Source organism: Carassius carassius, chromosome 7, assembly GCF_963082965.1.
Source record: "Carassius carassius chromosome 7, fCarCar2.1, whole genome shotgun sequence".
In the NCBI taxonomy this organism is placed as follows: Eukaryota; Metazoa; Chordata; class Actinopteri; order Cypriniformes; family Cyprinidae; genus Carassius; species Carassius carassius.
The window spans coordinates 8047284-8068812 of record NC_081761.1 but is presented as its reverse complement, the minus strand read 5'-3'; the positions used below and the strand labels follow the sequence as shown (position 1 = coordinate 8068812).

General features: G+C 35.7%; 2 protein-coding genes across 5 annotated transcripts in view; both read right to left on the bottom strand.

Annotated features, from left to right (window-relative positions):
• Positions 1-376: 376 nt before the first annotated feature.
• Positions 377-4022, bottom strand: LOC132143479 (sialic acid synthase-like). Its single transcript, XM_059553719.1, has 6 exons — positions 3788-4022; positions 2965-3180; positions 2602-2701; positions 1846-2000; positions 1457-1723; positions 377-749 (listed from the first exon to the last, which is right to left on the bottom strand). The coding sequence occupies exons 1-6, from the start codon at positions 3917-3919 to the stop codon at positions 540-542; spliced, it is 1080 nt and encodes a 359-aa protein (XP_059409702.1). The 5' UTR covers positions 3920-4022; the 3' UTR covers positions 377-539.
• A 2429-nt stretch (positions 4023-6451) lies between these two features.
• Positions 6452-21529, bottom strand: part of LOC132143478 (bifunctional UDP-N-acetylglucosamine 2-epimerase/N-acetylmannosamine kinase-like) — a 19605-nt gene continuing 4527 nt past the window's right edge. Inside the window, exons 1-13 of one of the 4 annotated variants that reach the window (XM_059553715.1) lie at positions 21100-21269; positions 18180-18203; positions 16264-16472; positions 14636-15090; positions 14305-14457; positions 11805-12017; positions 11554-11641; positions 10614-10824; positions 9958-10087; positions 9654-9875; positions 8285-8467; positions 7344-7460; positions 6452-7255 (exon numbers count right to left, since the gene is read on the bottom strand). In XM_059553715.1, the coding sequence (XP_059409698.1) occupies positions 7020-7255; positions 7344-7460; positions 8285-8467; positions 9654-9875; positions 9958-10087; positions 10614-10824; positions 11554-11641; positions 11805-12017; positions 14305-14457; positions 14636-15090; positions 16264-16472; positions 18180-18203; positions 21100-21129 (2271 nt within the window). In that variant the 5' untranslated portion in view covers positions 21130-21269 and the 3' untranslated portion in view covers positions 6452-7019. Of the gene's footprint in view, positions 7256-7343; positions 7461-8284; positions 8468-9653; positions 9876-9957; positions 10088-10613; positions 10825-11553; positions 11642-11804; positions 12018-14304; positions 14458-14635; positions 15091-16263; positions 16473-18179; positions 18204-21099; positions 21270-21529 lie in introns of those variants that run through there. The other 3 variants (XM_059553718.1, XM_059553716.1, XM_059553717.1) reach the window with 3 other exon arrangements.

Sequence of the window (21529 nt, the reverse complement as noted above, 5' to 3'; positions counted from 1 at the left end):
AATTTTAGTTACAAAGGAAAGCCTGATTCTATCCCAATAAATAAATAAACAAACAACATGTAATGGCCATTTCCTGCATTCCTGTGCCATGGTATTTAAAAAGACAATTATGGTGCTACCATGACACACACACACAGTATATACACACACACACACACACACACACACACACAAAATCTTATCAACACTTATCAACACTCAAAACAAGCAACATTCATGGTATAGCCCAATTAAATTGGTCATTTCTATGGATAGTAATAAAGCCCTACACATTTTTGATTCCATTAATTCGCCTTCAAATAAGACAGATTTCCATGTTTTTTAGCGCCTTTATTTATTCAGCAGTATTTGGCAAATAAAAACCCATATAAACAGATTTAATGGTATTTGTTGTATTGTTGCTTTAGTTTCTGTCTGCAAAACATAATGCCATTTTAACCGTGCTTCTAGAATAATGCATTTCATTTTGGCTAAAATATCTCAATTTCTTTAAAAGTCTGATGAAGAATAACAGGCAGAGACGGCGAAGACAGTTTTCCTCAAGCTTTGGCTTTTTTGCCATAGTTGTCGACTGCATCCTCAATGACGCTCTCGTCCTCTTCGATGTCTGTTGTCACTTTCTTCCCCACCAGCTGGAAGATGTCTTCTGGAGCTACACCCTTAGGTTCTGCTACTTTCACAGTCAGCATGTCAAGGGTCAGTTCTGTACCTTTCGGGATGACTGTCTTGGCCACCACAGATTTCCCAAGCTAGAGAGGAGTGAAAGATGTGGAAGAGGAATTACAGGAATGTTTTGACAGAGCAGATTACTTGATGACAATGTGGTTCTGCATCCCACCAACATAAAAGAGAAGAAGCAAGGTTGAAGAGTAGTGATACTGGGAAGCCAATGGAGAAAGATGATGGTTAATAAAGAAAGAAAGAATGAAAAGAAAAAGTTAAGACAGGATGTTTTGCAAGGAAACAGCAAGAACAGGAATGCAGTGGCAGGAATGCAACAGAAGATGGAAAAAGAATGGAGCTGTAAAACAGATAGGGTTGAAGTTGACACAGAAAGTGCTAAAACAGTACAAATTCATTGAAATCAAGCTATATAATGAAAATCTTAAATTACTAAATTACAAATAAATTAAAGCTAGATAGAAATATTTATTTAAAATGACAAAAGCACACAAAAATACTTATAAAATAAATATTTATTAAGTAAAAAAAATATCATTTAATTAAAGTAAACATTACGTAATTAATTTAATTAAAATATTACTAAATACTATAAAAGAATATAATTGATATTAAAATAACACTGATGAAGCAACATTTTTAGAGTTAGTACATTTATAAAATAACCCCTAACCCTAAGTATGAGCAACAGTAATAGTGATGTTTGCCTCGTATGTCATGAAATGTGAACGTAACAAAATGGAAAGGAATGCATTTGCACTGGTTCTTAGTGTACCTTATCATGGCATGGCACCTCGCAGGGCAGCATGCGTTTCACCCCAGTGCCCAGAGCTCTCTCCACAGTGCGGATGGATTGCACCAGCTCAGCCAGCTCTTTAGGCACCAGAGATGCCGCATGATCGCTGCCTTTCCAGGTCTTGTCCAAGGTCACATGGCGTTCCACGACCTTTGCTCCCAGTGCAACTGCCCCAACTGTGATGCTGATCCCACTTTCATGGCCTGAGTATCCAATGGGAATGTCTGGAAATTCTTTTTGATATTCCTATAGGTTGGGGAAAAAAAGTTATATTAGAAAAAGTGAAAGTGCCGACCACGGTGATTAGGATTTTGATACACGTGCTGTATTTGAAATAAATCAAACGGATTTCTGAGTGTGTTCTTTACCATAATAACCCGCAGGTTGACATCCTCAGGTTCCAGAGGATATGCGCTTGTGCACTGCAGGATGCAGAAGTTCTGGTTGTGCTCCTTCACAGTTTGATAAACACGGCGCATGGTCTCCATGGACTGCATTCCGCTGGACACTACCATGGGACGTCCTGAACACACACAGACAAGCATCAGAAGTTATATTTGTTTCATAATTAGTTTTAAGAGTGAATAATATACTTTAGTGCATAATATTTATAACTTATGCTTATCACAGATGCATGTATTGGATGATGTAGCAAATAATGATCTCTGAAATATAATTTTCATTTAAAATATATATATTATATATATTTTATATCGTGCTGCTTAAAAATTTGTGAAAACCTGGATACATATTTTAAGGATTTGTTGACTAATAAAAAAATTAAATGAACAGTATTTATTTGATATAAAACTTTTTTACATTATAAACGTAACTTTTGAATGTACAGAGTAAACATATTAATTTCATTTTTTTTTTCAAACTTTTGAACAGTGTGTGTGTGTGTGTGTGTGTGTGCGAGAGAGATAGAGAGAGATAGATAATATATTTTATAATTTTATTTATATGTGGTTTAAAAATAAATAAAGGTGGGATTTACCAAGAACATAAGTAAACATTAGTAAATTTTAAGATATTTAGCATTTAATTTTTTTTTTTTTTTACAGCTAATTGATTGGTTGTGATCATAATAATAATAATAATACATTTAAATATAAAAATGGCACCTTTTTGGGCAGTTTTTTTGAGGTAGGGGAAGTTGTTGGTGTCTCCAGATCCAACTTTGAAAAAAGGCACATTGAGCTCGTGCAGGAATTCTACAGCCATCTTAAAGACACAAGCAGACAAAAGAACTAATAATTATGGTTATAATACAGGAGTACATCAGCGTAAAGCATCACTTTCCCATGATACTGCTTATTCACATGACTAATGAGAAAAATAACAACACACATGACTTTGGTATTTGATGTAATCAGCAGGCTACTGTTATCTTTCCTTGCTATTGGTAAACCTGAAGCCATAAGAAATCAAATACAGATGCCAATCTAATAGTCTGCGCATGAGTCCAGCGGCTGTAACCCGCTCACCTCGTCCATCCCGGACGCAGTGAAGAAGATGCCCACTTCTTTAGCGTATTGCTGCAGCTCTCTGTACTGCTCGTGGCTGAACTCTAGATGGCGCTTGTGCTCTCCGTATGTTTTTCCCCAGGAGTGTTTGGAGGTGTACGGCCGCTCCAGGGCTTTCTTATTGAACTTAAACTCCAGCTCACTCTTCTGAAACTTCGCACAGTCTGCCCCGCAGTCCTAGTACAGAAGAGGAGTAGTTATACACAATAAATCATATCAGAAACTATGTAAAAATAACGAGACCTTAAAAGTAATGACAACAGAGAAATTTGTAAAAAGTCAAAAATAGACTTACAATACAGTGAAATTCTGTATACAGTCTTTATACATACTCTTATGATATACTGATATGGTATATAATTATTTAAACAAATATATTGAATAATTCCATTGTAAACTGAATGCACAGTATTTACTCTGCTTTCTTTCAGAAAAACAAAAACGTTACAAGAACTAGCACTTGTATCTATTAGTAATGTGCAAAAAGTATTATTAAACATATTAATAAGTAGGTTTATGGTCTAAAAACTTTAAAGATATTCCACGGCAGACTTCCAGACTGTAAGGAAGTGATTTGAGAAGCAGTTCTGAATGAACATTTCCAAGTATTTTATGTCCAATATCAGATTAAGTAGTAAACTGACATCTGTCGTGCAATGTACCACTGACGTTTTAAAAAAAAAAATTAACATTTTTCCAAAACAATTTTTAACTTGCAGGCTCACTGCCGATGATAAATGTACAGTACCGATGTTGATTAATACAAATAAACTCGTAACGTTACCTTTGCCATCTTGATCATTTTCTTGGCGATTTCAATGTCTCCCTGATGATTCTGTCCGATTTCTGCAATAATGAAACATGGGTTGTTTCCTCCGATCATGCGACCGGGACATAACTCAAATTTAAGAGGCATTTTAAATCCAGACGCACAGACACAGCAAGAAAAGCCTAAGAAAGGACTGTGAGCCTGGAGGGAGTAAAACACGCGTCAAATGCTGAGATGAAAGAGCCGTGGAACTTCCGGGTTTATTAGTGCACACGCCCATGCGTTTCAAAATAAAAGTAAAAGTCTGAACGCTTCTTAAAGGGATAGTTCACCCAAGAGATGTCTTCTCTTCCGGGTCTGTAGTTCAAATCCAGGGGGGCAGGGTTTCATATTTTTTTGAAGCACCCCTGGGCGCCGCCATTGGCTAACGGACCCCCACCTGCTGTTAGCATTCCATTGACTCCCATTCATTTTGGCGTCACTTTGACAGCGAATAACTTTACATCTGAGGCGTTAAAAGACTCCATTTGTCCATTAATTATTTCTAAAGAAACACGAAAATTTATAAAAGGCTCCATTACCTTGTATCTTACGTTATGGCCCTGTAGAAGCAATTTTTGTAAAAAATAGGCTAACGATTGCGCCATAACCTGCGACTCTCTGTCGCACAGTAGAGAAATTACCGTGTGGACAGGAGGAGAAACTCGCAGGCAATCCTTTACTGTCTATGAGGCTATCGAGGGGACGTGGAGGCATAAAGTCAAGGGAGATAATTAATCAGCATACTTACCAAAATTTGCTCCTGTTCACGCTCGCCTTCTCTGCAAGATTCGGTGGGTGATTCAGATTTCTCTTGGCACAGCGATTAGAAGACTTACAGGTTGCTCATGTGACATCTACGTCATCAGGCTCAGTTTAAGTCTGCGCAGTAGGCCCGACCCCCAGGAAGTGCGTGCTTCTAATCGACTTCATTTTTCTCCGTTGAATCCAACGGCGTCGCTGTGTCACACTGCAGTTTAGTGATACCCGGTTCTTCTTGAACCAGTTCACCAAAATTGAACTGAATCATTTGAAACGGTTCGCGTCTCCAATAAGCATTAATCCATAAATGACTTAAGCTGTTATCTTTTTTTAATGTGGCTGACACTCCCACTGAGTTAAAACAAACCAATATCCCGGAGTAATGCATGTACTCAAACAGTACAGTGACTGAAATGCTGTGAAGAGAGAACTGAAGATGAACACCGAGCTGAGTCAGATAACGAACGAAAGATTGAATCGTTCTCGAGTCAAGAATCGGTTACATCGGTTTTCGGATCACAAGTAGTGATGGGAATTTCGTTTTTTTTCCACGAACCGGTTCTTTCGGACAGTTCGATTCAATAAACCGGTTGAAGAAAACGGAAACCGACAGAAACAGTTCTTGAGTGAGTCAATGTTTCGCTCATTATCTGGCTCGGCTCTTAAGTTCTCTCTTCACAGCAGTTCAGTCAGTGTACTGTTTGAGTAAATGAATTACTCCAGGATATTGGTTTGTTTAAACTCAGAGGGAGTGTCAGACACATTAAAAAAAGTGAACAGCTTAAGATTTGGTGAACTGGTTCAAGAAGATCCGGTTACATCGAGTGATTAGATCGCGAACCGGCTATCACAAACTACTTTGTTTTGAACTCTCTCTCACAACAGACACGGAAGAGAAGACAATGCTGAATAAAGTCATAGATTTTGCTATTTTTGGACCAAAATTTTTTTTCGATGCTTAAAATTCTAACTGACCCTCTGATGTCACATGGACTACTTTGATGATGTTTTTCTTACCTTTCTGGACATGGACAGTATACCGTACACACAGTTTCAATGGAGGGACAGAAAGCTCTCGGACTAAATCTAAAATATCTTAAACTGTGTTCCGAAGATGAACGGAGGTCTTATGGGTTTGGAACAACATGAGGGCGAGTTATTAACGACATAATTTAGATTTTTGGGTGAACTGTCCCTTTAATTATCATCTTTATGAGGCTCTTTCTCAAATAATGTTTTTACATAAATTAATGGTTTAACCTACTAGTCAAAGGGCATACACAAAAACATATGCCACATTTTGTGTTCTGTGAAGTTTAGGCATCTTATTTAGAGAAGTTTTATTCACATGTATTGTAGTTCAGTTTTATTTTATGTTCTATATTTTTATTATTTATTTTTGGTACTGTAAATTGTGAAGTGTCATTAATTAGTTAATTGTTTATATTTTTAATAATACATATATATTTTTTTACAGCAGCTTTGATAGCAGGATATTTGTCTCTAGGTGGCTTAGCAGAGGAAACCTGCTACCAACTAAACATAGCAAAGCTCTCCCAAAGGATATGCAAATTATGTGTCATTACAGGTGTAACAATAAAATAAATTAAGAGACGGTCTCATAAATCAATGAGAAGTGTTCAAAAACTTAAAAAGCTTAAGAAACCAAAAGGATAGTATTTGCATTTTAAACAAACTGTATATAGATAGATAGATAGATAGATAGATAGATAGATAGATAGATAGATAGATAGAGAGCAATATTCTGCAAATATGACACAGTCTTTCATTAATATTTAAGGTTTCTAAGTGTATTGCAGAATATATCATTAGGATTATATTACGGTATTATAACAATTCGCTGGCATAAAAGGAAACTTTGTTTTCAATAATTTTTAATGTTCATAATAGGTAAACGATTCTACAGGTTCTGTGATTAAAATTAAATATTAAATTACTTTAGACATACTGGACAAACATTTTTCAATCATACAGGCTGAGTCAACAAATACAGTGAAACATATGGTGCTGAAAACACAGTAAAGGCTTGGCAACGATCAGTGTAAGGCGCAAAGGAGAATGCGACTGCCTCCGATAAAAAATACAAACAATAGAAAGCAAGATAGACATAATGGGTGATGAAACCACAGCAGTGTGTTTATAGCAGCCTCTCTGTAACAAATATCCCTTAGTTCCACTGTACAAATATTAAATAAAACCATCCTTCATATACTTTAACCATTCTTCAAAATTAAAAAAGAAATCTTACATTATGCAACTGATCCCAAATAATATAGCACCTACATGTGACTATGGTACAAAACTAGATGAATAAAAGTGTTTAGGTCAGGCTTCGAAGCCACTAGGATCCTAACAAGGACATAGCGCATGATTGGCCCTCTGTCTTTAAGTCTGTAACTGATTGGTTCCTGGTCTTCAAACTCTTTCAGTAGATGCGGCGGGTGGTGTAGTCCAGTACCATGCTGGCGGCACCCAGCAACGCAGGATCCTCGAGCTCAGACACCATGACCTTGGTCCCCTGCGCAGAGAGGAGAGCGCGCTGGCTGATCACCTGACGAACGGGATTCTCATAGTGCGGTGCCAGGACACCAGACAGGATCACCAGAGACGGGTTGATCATGTGCAGGATGTTCACGATGCCCAAACCCAAGGCAGTTCCCGCTGTTAGGGAGCAGAAGAGAGGCTGTCAGTGCTTTTCTTCACTACAAATCTGCTCAGAATAATGCATGTACTTGAATGTGCATCTTACCGGTGTGAAGAACACTCTCGGCTTTGGAGTTGCCAAGGCGTGCAGCGTCGATGAGATGAATAGCATTCACCTGTTCTTTATTATTCACAGTCATTCCTTCCACCAACAGCAAGTCCTCTGTAATTAAATGTCAAAGAAACATGTAATTACAACATTTTACTTTAACTTGGTAACATTTATTATGCAAACTTCTATTGCAAACCATACCTTAGGATAATTTTATTATTTACGGATTCTAAATGAAACCATAAAAATCTATTTAATTTTTCTTTTTATTTATAATACATATTTTATTAATACATTGCATTACATTAAGGTTCTAAATTACTTCTTAATGTCTAAATAATGTATTAATTGGTATTTTATATATGTTTGTCTTATTTAGTTTGTCTTATTTAGTCTGTCTATTATATATATATATATATATATATATATATATATATATATATATATATATATATATATATATATATAAAATAGACAGACTAAAATTAACAGCTCTGTTATTGTAACAAATGTACTGCTTATTGTTAGTTAACACATTAATGGGACCTTATTGTAAAGCAGAAATTCAAATAACCTGTCACTAAAATAAATGAACAAGACATCCATCAAATGTCGAGACACAATTACACTACAGAAAAAGTTAGGTGTTTCTACTTTTACGCCACATTGTTGGCTAGCCTTGAGTGCAATTATTCTGTCATGTCAGGGCTGGGTCCATTTTTGTCTTCAAAGAATGAACAGATAAAGGCTGGTGAAGAAATATGAGTTCAGACAAGTACAAACAATAGTGAGGGTTAACATCACTGTTAACTGTGCCGTTTCACAGGAATTCAAACCAGTTTAATTTTTTACTACCAACTGAAAAAATAAAATACTTGAAAAGCTGAAGCGTTTTGTGACAGTGGGCTAAGGTGATAAGCGTGCTTAAGTTTAACCGTCATGGAGTCTCTTGGCTTCTCTCTGTAGGGCAAGACCAGATGAGTAGGCCTCTATGCAGCCGTGGCTGCCACACATGCACTCTGGTCCTTCCAATGAGACCACAATGTGACCCAGTTCAGCCGCGCAAAACGTGCTACCATGGACCAGTTCATTATGCTGGATTATACCACCTCCAATTCCTGCACAAATAAACACAAGGCAAAGCTCATTACAGAAAGAGTCACAAAAGTCAAATTGAAGTAACAATTAGATCTATTTCAGCCTTAATTATGCAGACATGACATTAGATTCGTGAGCAAACGGAAATCTGTTTTGTCATGTGTTTCTAATTACTTCTATACAGTACACACATCTGCATCAGTTAAAGAGAAAACCAATATTTATCAATGTTTTCTGATTCATTCCTAGAAAAAGAAGTAATTAATGCCCTACTATACATATAATGAACAGCATACAGTCACAATATTTGTGTGTAATGCAAAATAATGGTTTAGAAAGAGTTTTAAAAAATTGGTATGATATGGTAAAATACTGGTACTGATATGGTAAAATCTAAGTAATTGAGCATAAAAGTTACTAACAAAATAAGATTTTGGTAATTTTTTTGAAAGTAGTATCTTATGCTCACCCAGGCTGCATTTATTTAATCAAAAAGGGTAAAAACAACAACATTAAATATTATTACAATTTAATGTGGATTATTTTTATTTATTTATTTATTTTTCTTTTTTAATGTAATTTATTCCTGTGATGGTAAAGCTCAATTTTTTTTAGCATCATTACTCCAGTCTTCAGTCACATGATCCTTCAGAAATCATAATAATATACTGATTTGATGCTCAGATGTGCTGCTTCATATTTTTGTGGAAACTAGACCAGGATTCTTTGATTAAAAGAAAGTTCAACTGCATTTAATCCAAATAGAAATATTTTGTAGCATTAAAACTGTATTTACTGTCACTTTTGTTCAAATTAATGCATTCTTGCTGAATAAATGTATAGCCTACATTTTAAAAAAAGATACCAAAAATCTTGCTGGCTCCAAATATTTAAATGGTGAAGTACATAAAGATATACACATTTACATTATTAATATTATGTATAAAATATTACGATATCATTTAAATAAAAATATTTCATCTGCAACCTTTTCAAATGGAAAAAAATCAGGTATATAAAATACTTTCTTGAGAATTACCCTCTTTAAGTGTACAATAAGATTGCAGTAACCTAAATAACCAGTGTGTCCAGTCTGTCAGCTTTAATTCCACTTTCTGTCAGGCCTCATTCTTTGCTTTATCAAACAAAAGGAAAAACCCACCACCTCAGCAACTAACAGAAAGGGTTGTAATAAAGGGAACGGACCGGTTCCAGTGATAATGGTGACAAAGTTCTCCATGCCCTTCCCATGACCAAACTTCCTCTCTGCAAGGGCGGCGCAGTTGCCATCATTATCCACCCACACGGGGAGATGAAGTGCACTAGAAAGAGGTGTACGGATGTCCACCGAACTCCACTCATTTATTAGCTTAGTGGAGTGGAGGACTATCCCATCTTGTGGGTTCACACGCCCCCCTGTGCTCACACCTGAAAGAAATGGACAGTGAATGAGTGAGTGAGTGAGTTTACAGACACATAGAAAAAAGACCAGGGACAAACGCAGACATACCGACACCCAGGATTCTGCAGTTGAGGTGAACGGCGTCAGCCATGGCCTGTTTGGACATGGTCAGTATCAGCTCGATCCTCTCCTCAAACGTCTTGGGATTCAACTGGATATATTTCTTAACCACTTTTCCCTGAAACACAAGCACACATTTACAAAATGAAATCCTCAATATCTGAAAATATCGGACACCTAATTTCGTGTCTAAGGAAGTGTAAACAACAAACTAACAAATATGACGCAAAACAAAGACAACCAACTATTATAATATAGATATATGAGTAATATTGTAAAATACATAAATCTGACATAAGCAGCCACATATTTAATTAAACTAATTAAACTAATTAGATATTAAATGGCGAGTCTATTGGTCTGCGGTCCAAGAAACTGCACTATTCACAAACAGAAAGAGCCGATTACACAACCCTTCGGATTAAACCTGCCTCTGTTTGTTTTACTAACAGAACTTTGTGCGTCAGATGAATGAAATATTTACATAAGTGCTACATATCCTGCTGCATAAAACACGTCACAGTCTAGCACACAGATCCTGTCATCAGCAAACACAGCTGTACTAAGAACGGAGAGCATGTCCTGCAGCTTTTAAAAGATGAACTGGATCTGAACACCTGACTCTAGAGGTTTGCTCTGCATACCTTCATACTGACGATGGCGACACGAAGGTTGGTCCCCCCCAAATCTACAGCGAGAGCACTCTGGGTCTCCAAAATGTGGTCGATATCTTGAGAGATGCATTCCTTCACCGGTGGGAAACAGAACTTTTTCTGTAGTGGCTCAGAAAGGTCAATGGTCTGCATGAACTTCAAGATACGCTGGACCGCATTTCCATCACCGTAGATCTTGGAGCTAGCGGACAGAGCCAGAACACACAGGATATGTTTAGGGTCAGAGTTTACAGTTGTTACATTTGAGTCATCTAAGAATGGGAAAAAATTTGCTGACTGGTCCAACCATAACAGTATGTGATCAAATTTAATTATTAAATAAAAATCTTAACTTGCCTTGGCAACTAACTGAAATAAAACAAGTTCTTACTCAATAATAAAACTTCAAATTATAAATAAGCTTAAATTTTATATTACTTTGTGTTATTTTTAATGAATACTATTAAACATTAATTGAAATATATTTATGTTTATAACTATATTAAAAACAACAAATAAAAAAAAATACAAATATAGAAATTTGACAACTTAGTAAAATAAAATAAGTTTGCACTTGAATTTTTGTACTAAAATTTTAAATTTTTTTTTACAAAAAATACTATTCATATATATACTATAAACAGGTACTAATAACTACCACTAAACTATAATGGGAAAATAAATAATTAAATCCTTAAGAGAAATATAAAACTAAAATAAAAGAATAAAGAAATAAGAATAAAAATCACAAAAATAAAAAAGGAACCAAATTAAACAAAAAATTACTAAAACTTAAAATAAAAATTAAACTGACAACTGAAAATACTAAAATATACACACACACACAGATATAAATATATAGAAAGATATACAGTATGAAAGAGAGAGAGAGAGAGAGATAATAAAATGGAAAAAAAATTATATATATTACCAGGGGTAACGTTTTCCAAACTGCAGCTCCAGGGCATGGAATATTTTATTATGCGTGTCTGCATCTCGTACGTGTAGAACATTTTCACCTAATGCCAAAAAATAACATGAATTAGTAAATATGATCCATCAAGACTCGTACAAAAGATTTTAACAAAAAGCAGAATAAACATGCCATGCTGATTTCAAGGATCCTGTAGATCATGAATATAAAAGAACAAACGCTATAAAGATAAACATAACTACTCTCACCTGTTTCTCGGCCCGTCTGGCGAGTGCCCAGGTTAATGACAGGTGTTCCGAACGCTCCGGCCTCACGGACTCCACAGCTGCTGTTCCCGATCATGCAGCCGGCGTGTGCCACCAGCTGGATGAACTGATCGAACGGAACATGCTTCACCGCACGGAAGTTCGGATGCTGTTCGATTCCCTTCCGCCTCATCACACGAACCATCTCCTTACTGCCTACATGACACAAAACACACAGCAGTATGGTATTAATGGAGCTGAATTCTACTACACTTCTATAGCATTTATTCAGGGAAGGATTCCTAAGATTTTTCAAGTGGTAAAGTTTTTTTGAACAATTGAACCAAATGTATAACTACAGCTAAGATACAGATAAGAGTCACAATTCTATTTTTTTTTTCTTTTTTTACAGTTTACATTTAATTCAAACTACAATTATTACATATTATATTAGGTGTTATTAACTAAAACTACTAAAAATATATATATATTGAAATAAAGCTTAAATAAAATGAAAGAGAATTATTAGATGAAAAACACTATTAGACAAAATAAAAACATTGACAAAAATTAGAAATATTTTCTTGTCAACTAACGAAAATAAAACTAGTAGAAATAGTAAAATTATAAAAAAAAAAATAAAAAAAAATAAAAAAAAACTACAATTTAAGGCAACTTTAAAATGAAAGCTATATGAAATAATACAAGTAATACAATGGCAAAAGTAGTATTAGAATAGAAAGGCCCTGACATTTGGGGCTGGTGGAATAACCACAAACTTACATTATAGTTACTATCAAAATATATTTATTTTATTGTACATTAACGCAATTTCTTATTATTATGAAAGTCTGTTGCTCACTGGCTCTGAATACACATACAGACAAATCATGAGTCACAGGAGGGGATACTCCCGATCAAATTATTTAGGCTAAGCATCAGCATTCACAAACCACTGTCCATTGTTATTTTTAACAGAAAAGAATGCAACGAACTCATAATCATGACTTCATAAATGGGAAATAGGAAGTTTCCGATAGCACGTGAAGACAGCAGAGAAGCGCATGCTCAGCACAGTGGAGTGCATTGTTTTGTTAACTTTATGGTTTGTTATTTTGAGTCGTATGGGACGCAGTAACACACATCCCTCTCACAATATATTGCTTTACAGGTCTATTGCTTTTGCTGCTCAGAAATATCCACAGAAGAAGATCTGTACTCTGGCGTGGTTAGCGCTCACACTCACTGATCTATATACAACTGAACGGGGCTCTTGCCCACCTCTTCCAGCCGAGCCAGGGACTGATACACGGAACAATCACACTAATAAAACGAACAGGGCTTTGGGGCTTACGATTGGCTAGTGTGAGCACACCCTAATTATTCTCCCGCATCCCACACACAGGAGTCTATAACTGCACATCAATGTTGTCCTGCACCGCACTCTGCTGCGATGGGTCCCGTGATCATGCAGATCTCTAATAGGAAGATGCCTGTTATAATGTTATGATTGAGGCTCTGGACTCTGAGCATAACTTGTTTTTCTATAACCAACTATAAAATGTGTTCTATAAAAATGTTAATGTCCTGGCAGTGACAAATGGCTTGTTTAGATTTAATTTAACTTCATTAATGTTATAAGTTGAGATTTAGGCTACTTAAAATATTTTAACTGCTACTATGTAAAAGGAACACTGCCGTAAAAAGCACCTTATTTGTTTAAAGTGTTTGCAAACCAAATGTTATTACACTTTTGTTCGTATAGCAGTAGGCCTACTTTTAAATGAAAAAAAGTGCACAAATCACTACTTTTGAATGCATTTTTAGTTTTGTGCATAATGCGATTAATTGCAATCAATCGCAGACAGTAATGCGATTAATCGTGATAAAAAAAGTGAAATCGTTGCCCAGCACTAAAATAAATATTACATTAGAACATAATTTACATAAAACCACATAAAAAAACACATTTTTACATAAAATTACATAACCATTTACATATAATTAAACATACTGTAATAAAACTTTGGTGACATCACCCACTCCATCCTTGTTTTTGTAAACAGATAGTTCTTCTATCAGTAGGTTAGTTGTGTATAGGTTTATACTGTTTTACTTCATTGTTGTTATGTCTGTATTTATGTAGCACCATGGTCCTGTGAGGCATGACATTTTGTTCCACTGTATGTCCACACATGTAGCCGAATGACAATAAAGCTCAACTTGAACTATTCCAATGGAAGAAACAGCAACTCTGCTTTTTGACTGCTGCCTCTAGTAGTGTCTACTCAAAACAAACCGCCAAACTGTTCTGTTTCTAAAGCCCTTGGTAGTTATCTTACACTGCTGATAAACCACTAAGGCTCACATAAAGCCCTTCAATCTGAGAGAAACTGCAGCTGTACTCAGGAAGCAAAAGTGTGTAAATCGTGTTATCAGTCACAAAAAGTGGGAAAAACTGAAAAAAAAAAAAAAAAAAAAGAACAACAAACAAAGAGCTGACCTGCATCAATATTCGGGAAGAGAACGAGAGTTTTCTTGTTGAAGGAGATGAGGGCGTCCAGCATTAACTCATAGATCTTAATGGAATTCTTGATGTCTGTGGTAACAGGATGCTGCAGAGCTACAATATAGTCCTGTTCCTTCACAGCATCCCCTGTTTAAGACATAAGTAAAATCACATATACATAAAAGACAGTGTTAGAAGTTTTTAACAAACTTTAAATTACTTTAACTTTAAATTGTTAAATTGTTATTTTGTGCTTTTTTTATTGCAGTCTTCATTGTTTTTCTCTAGTAACTGCCACCTTAACCCATTCCTCTATAGTACATACCAAGCCACGATTTGATGATATCAGTATAATCATCTCGTTGGTGGGCGGAAAGCAGCTTGTCGTATGAAGGGCAGCCAGCCAATAAAATGTGAGAGTGGTCTTCGCACATAGAGATGAGGTGTCTCTCGGCCGAGCGCGTGCAGACGGCGTGGTAGTGTGCCAGTTTGGAGATGGCGTGACGAATGGAATCATCAATGGTGCCGCTCACTTCTCCACCTTCCAGGTGCAAAATGCGAATGTTCATTAGAGCCGCTGCTGTCGCCAAGGCCAGAGCGTCAAAACGGTCACCGTGAACGAGCAGAACGTCAGGGGCGAGACGCTGGAGTACGTCGGGAAGCTTCACGAGCGCGAGACCCACAGACTCCACCATAGCAGCTTCGTCCTCACCACGAACAATGGTGTGCAACTTAGAGCCGATATCAAACTCATCCTGTTCAATCATACGAAACGTGTTTCTGGGATAGAGAGAAAGAAACGAATCATTAATTATAATTTGCTGCGATTATTTTGATCATCAATTAATCTGATGATTATTTCTAAATATATATATATTTAAAACAGTAATTTTGCTTAATAAATTCATTTTAATCCATTATTAAAATTGCTGTTGTAAATCCTGTCAAACAAATTTGTTTTAAATTATTTAAATGATTATTATTGATTTTAGCGATAAGTTTTTACAGCCCTACTATGCATCAAAGATCAAGAAAGATCCATCACAATTCAGTATGCAAATAAATTTAAAAAAAGAAGACCTATTTGGATGCAGTATGCAAATATTACAATAACATCTTAGCTGTATGTTACAGTTAGAATGGGGAACATTTTCAAAATGTATTTTATTTTTAGTATTTAGCATTAAAGGCAGAAATGATTTAGGAATGATAAGAGACAGCATGTTGTCCATTAACAGTACTTTGAAAAAGACAGTCTTTGCTCCCTGTAGGTAATGTCAAGTTTACGTGACCCAAGGAGTCGTCAATACTGCTTTGGCTTCACTGATAAAAGACAATGTCTTCCCGCCACCATCAGCAGCCCACTGTGAGAGCCAAGCTCCCACCGTCAAGAGCTGCATTCCAACATTTCCATAGCAACAGTGAGAAATAGCGCTGATTCATGTTCTGAAGCTCTCAAGCCCAGGTTACTGAGAGTTACTGAACCTGCAACTTATCTTGTTCTTTATATTACTGCTATGATACATTATCACCTAAATTACAGACAATACAGATCGGGATCAGATCTGTTCAAAGGAACCGTTCACCAATAAATGAAAATTCTATCATCATTTACTCACAAACATGTCACATTTCAGACTTGCTTTCTTCAATGTAACACACAAAATAATAAAAAATAAAATAAAATTTTGAAGAATGTCTCAAACTGTTGTCTGTTAAATGAAAACCAGTGGGGACCAAAAGAACTTTGGATCATACCGGCTTTCAATGCATGGACAAAATACATTTGTTTTGTGTTCCATTGAAGAAACAAAAGCATTTCAGTTTTGGAATAACAAAACAAATTTATTTAAGCGCTCATGATTATCAGCTGGTCTGATATGCAATATTCCTTAAACATTTTAATGTGGATCAGTTAGATGACTTATGATCAGCATAATCTAGCAGTCTTACCCGTAATCGTCAATGAGATGTGAACCCAGAACCACCACCTCCAGGTCAAAGATTTCAGGGTGAGACTTGATGCCAAACATGATGGGTGCGAGTTTAGAGTAGTCCGCTCTGTTACAGGTCGCCACGCACACACGTAGTCGTTCCTTTGATCTCTTCTCCGATCGCTCCATCTTGGGCTGTGCTTTCTGTGTCTTCAGATAGTAAAGTTCCTAAATGAGGAACATGATTACAAATGAATACAGTATTCTGATAATGTATAAAGAAGACTGAATATGCAAAATTAGTCACAGCTTTGAAAAAAGTTTGAAAAAAGTTACTACATAAGCAAATCATTAAAAGCAATGGTTTATTCAGTGCCATCCTTCCACTAGAAGACATAGTCCCTGACATGTAAACTAATGACTAACACACATTACTAGTGCTGGGCGGTTTGAACAAAAATTTATATCACGTTTTTTTTCTAAATTATGCCGGTTTCCCGGTTAATGACTTTTTTTTTTTTTTCATGCATAATCAGGTGTACAATACATTTTCTGCTGGTTGATATTCCAAGACGCGCTTTTAGTCTGACAGCACTTGCATAAAATGGTTCCTCTTTTTGGCACAAGTTCTTCTGTGTCATGTTCTACTAGTTCTGCAGCATCCATCTTCCCTGTAACGCCTGTTTCACACATACTCCATCTGCAGTGCATATGCAGTCTGCAGACACAACATTTGTTCAATGTTTTGATTTTATATCATGTAAAAAATAAAAATAAAATAAAAATTATATATATATATATATATATATATATATATATATATATCTTTCATAGTTACAGACATGTTTAAACTCAAATATAAACAACACATTATTCATGCATTTTACTTCTAGGTTTGTATAAGCTGCTCAAGCAAGCAGCAAAACATTTAAACCCAATATTAGCCTACTTTTCTTGTTAAAATATTGAAAATTAAAACACCACAGACAGAAACGGTCTCGTGGCTTTTGCATTTAAATCTTATCACAAGCAATCCCACGGGTCTTAATGAACTGTTTTTCTGCCTCCATAAAAGTGAATATATATATATATTGTTTTCCTTGTTTATCTAAAAGTGCACTTTTTCTTGTTTTAAACATAGCCAAAAACCCATGTGTTGTGTGTGAAACAGCTTTAATTAGTAAACATTTATTGTGAAATGACTGCATTTCCATGTCAATCCATGTTCATTTTTCCCGCAAACATTGCATTTTCACTTTTATTCAGCGCCTGCAGCACAGCAAAATCAGACTCGGTACGTAAACGCTTGCTGCACTGCTGCAGACGCACCGCTCCTTGAATGCACTGACGGACCGCAACCTCGTGCAGTATGAACGCTGGAATCTGTTAACAAGGGTGGGTAAAAAAAATACAATACGCACTGCAGACAGAGTATGCGTGAAACAGGCGTTATAACATAACAATAGAGCAATACTGTGTTTACCCTCACCACTCCTCGCAGTCGCTGCTTAGAAGTGCAACATTGTAAAGGGTCCTTCTGAAACACTGTCGCGCGGCCGCGGCACAACATAACGTTCGTTCCGAACATTGAGTAATTAAATACATCGGTATGGCAGTATATTAAAAATTTATATCGTAACGAAAATATACACCGGTTTTCGGTATGAACCGGTATACCGCCCAGCACTACATATTACTAAATTATATTTAATTTCAGCACAACTTGAACCCTGTATTGACCAATCATCATCCAAGATTGGAACTTGATCTGTTACACTACCGTGCAAAAGATTGGAGTTTGTATATATATATAACAAATTCCAAATCTTTGCCTGTATGCCTAAATGAAAGAAAAAAATATATGTAATACTATTTTAGTAAATCAGAGCAAGCTTTCATGCCAGGGGTTTCCAAATTGAGAAGGATCATACTTACATGAGTATTCCTGACCTGAACACTCTGAGGCATGAAAACAGAATAAGAAATGAAAAGAGGTATATTTTGCTATATCACTTCATAGAGGAATATAAAACTATGCATCCATTATTAAAGTGACCTGCCTGAATACACAATCCTTTACTGCAGCTCACATTGTTAAACGCTTTCAATGCCATAGGACACCTTCAAATGCTTATGCCTTGTATTTGGACATTGACCATTTCAAAAACTTCAAACCTGTTTTACAGGCGTTAAGTAAACAACACAACTGTAAAGTAGCAAAAGCAAAGTACATGGAATATAGTAGCTACGGTTATGAGTGCCAAAGTCCCATTGCATTATAGGTAAATCACCAAACCTGCCAAAGACCAACTAGCTATATTTGTAACTGTAAATCCTGAATGAATTAAATAAGAATGAAATAAAAAAAGTTTAATTTTTAGAATGAAATAGTTTACTGAATCTTTACAAAAATATATGTATAAAAGAAAATATTTTTGATACATTAGGTTTTATGGCTCACGTAGTATGACATTGAGATACGGAGCTCACAAGGAAAAAAGATTTATTCAGAGGGCCAAAACCGAGCAAAAATATGCAGTTTTGTGCAGATCTTGAAATTTATATAGTCAAAACAGAAGATGGAATTCTGATCATGTAAATCAATAAAAGTTTTATAGTAGTAAAGCAGACTACTTGCATAAAATACATAAAAATATCTGTAATCAATCCACATCTCTCTCAGTAAGATGATATTTAAATGCATAGTTTTATAATCAAAGCTCTATATTTTGTATTGTGGGGCAAAACAAACAATGAATTGCTCAAAAGCTTGATGTATCATATTTGAAAGTTACATTTTTTTACATTATTGTTCTAAACAAGTGTATGGATAATCCAGTACATCGAAGTACAAGAACAATATAACTTTTTTTTTTTACTTTATAAAAATCAGTAAATATCTCACAACAAAAAGATATTTTGTGAAGACAAAGAAAAAGTATTACACCATCTGGGGAGAATATAACAGTAGAGCCAAAGCAAATGTTGTGGTAATCTGATTTAAGCATTTTGTCTCATAATATGATTGATTCCATACAACAATACTCAATGATATTAATATTGTCAGCCATTCATTTTACAAATTTAAAAGCAAACTATCTCAAACATGGAGGAATGCCACAAGGGTGTGTCTTGTGGCCAATGCAAATATGTTCAAGTTTGTGGTTTTTGGTCGTCTTCTGCCACAAAACCAAAGACAAGTGGAAAATCATGTCAAATCCAACTGTCACAACTAAATGCCATAACAAACCGGTTGCACAAGAGAGCTGAACCATTAATTAACTGGTACAAAGAATAACAGAGAGGTCCTAGAGGTTTCATGCTCTTAGAACATGGGTACATTTCCTAATAAATATATTTTTAAATGTAAATAATTTTCAATGTCTTTTTTCATGTTTGTCAAACAACAATTCCTCTGATTTAACAAGCAAAGTATTTTAAATATTAGTAACATTTCAAAATGCAACAGCTTTATTGCTACTTCATCACAACATAATTACTAAATACTACTATTAATATAAAAAAAAAAATTATGACAAACACCTTAATATCGCTCTTTCTCAAAGACTTTTGCCTTTTTATTCTTCATTTGAATAAAAGGTTGGTTACGCCAGCTTGACATTATATCCCACAAAAACATTTTAGAATTATTTATAATAGAAGTTTCAATTATATGTAAATCTTTAGAGTATGTTAAATGCACTGTACACTCATAATTCAATATCATGTGCCACTGAGAAATGTACAGTCGGTACAGTGGTAAGATGTCACAGTGATTTAATCAAGCTAGAAAACACAAACTGGTTAAACAGGACCAACTGAACATTCGGACCAATGATATGAATGAAATAAAGCCAAAGAATGAATGAACATTTTCAGTGTGTGGTGTGTGCTTTACAACAAATCTATGTTTGTTGCCAAGGTTAGTTCAAAACAATGTAGTGTACCTTTAAAAAGTTTAAGGTTGTTAAGATTTTTTCATATATTTTTTTTTATATATAATTTTTATATATGCATTTTATGATTTAAAAATGTAAAAACAGTAATGTTAGGAAAAATTATTACAAATTTATCTAACTATTTTTATTTTAATATATTTGATCATGTAATCTACTCCTGTGATGGCAAAACAGAATTTTAAACATTTCCATTGTTATTTTAAACATCTCCATTTCCAGCAGATATTTCTTATTAATAATGTTGAAAACATTTTTTGTGGAAGCTGATTTTTTTACGCAGGAAATCTTACAGAGCACAATGTAAATGTGCAGTAATCTTAACCTGACATTACATATACAAATATAGGTTCTTCACGCAGAAGAACCCTGTATAATAATGACTTATTCAAAGATCCACGATCACGTGATTTTACTCTCGTGGTATGACATGAACAAGGTCTCAGACAGTTCAGTGTCTGTGCTCTGTAGCCAATAGATGTCTACAGAACATCTTCAGGACCAACCCCCACGCTTCCTCCAAAAATGAGGTTACAACAGCATATGGCATAGTTTAAGGCAGTGCTAGGCCTTTTGGGAAATCTTCATCACTCTCACTCTTGTCCTACTATTTACTAGAGGGATTCTAGAGCACTGTCCATCTGTCCCATCAGCCTCTGTGTTTGTCATCTATTCCACATAAAAATAAAACCTAGTCACATCACTAATACCATTCTGACTAAGTGTCCACATCATGATACTGAGAAACCCACCATGTTTCCAGCTCACACACTCACCATCTCTGCGAGGCATCACAAGACTCTAGCTGCACCCTAAACATTACAAATGGGGGAGGGAGAGGGAAGGAGGCAGGCAGAAGAAACGAAGAAAAGCAAATGACAAAATGGCATCTGACTCACGTGTGGGTTTCTAGCATGTCCAGGCATCATGGTGTGTGCAGTGTTTTCTTTTCTGCTGCTTTCTAATCAAACAGAGCCCCTTTCTAGCTGCTCTCCCTCTATTCGGCGTCTCTGACAGCCATTAAAGCAAAAGGGAGGTGGACAACGGCCCTCTGCATGCTTCACACAAAGCAGCTCTGGCAGGACCGGCCTTGGGGGCGGGCATAAGACAACTCTTGCGCACTGATTGGCTGTCTGGGAAAGAGGGCGAACTTGTTGTGTCTCCACCCCCTGCATCCTCTCCACTCAAAGAAGAAGTTTAAGTGCTTAAGGGTGGGGAGATGAGAAGGAAATACACGTACACACAACAGTTGGCAAGTATGTGTATTGTGTACACAGAAATATCAGCCCTAAATAATAATTGACAAACTTCCTTCTAGCGGATGAATCA

What these genes read in the sequence shown, in the direction of transcription:
- LOC132143479 (XM_059553719.1), bottom strand. Translation starts at nt 3,919, where the DNA reads ATGCCTCTTAAATTTGAGTTATGTCCCGGTCGCATGATCGGAGGAAAC. An exon ending in CTGCGTCCGGGATGGACGAG is followed by an intron (nt 2,702 to 2,964) that starts GTGAGCGGGTTA and finishes TGTGTCTTTAAG; the next exon opens with ATGGCTGTAGAATTCCTGCA. An exon ending in AGGTGCCATGCCATGATAAG is followed by an intron (nt 750 to 1,456) that starts GTACACTAAGAA and finishes ACTCCTCTCTAG; the next exon opens with CTTGGGAAATCTGTGGTGGC.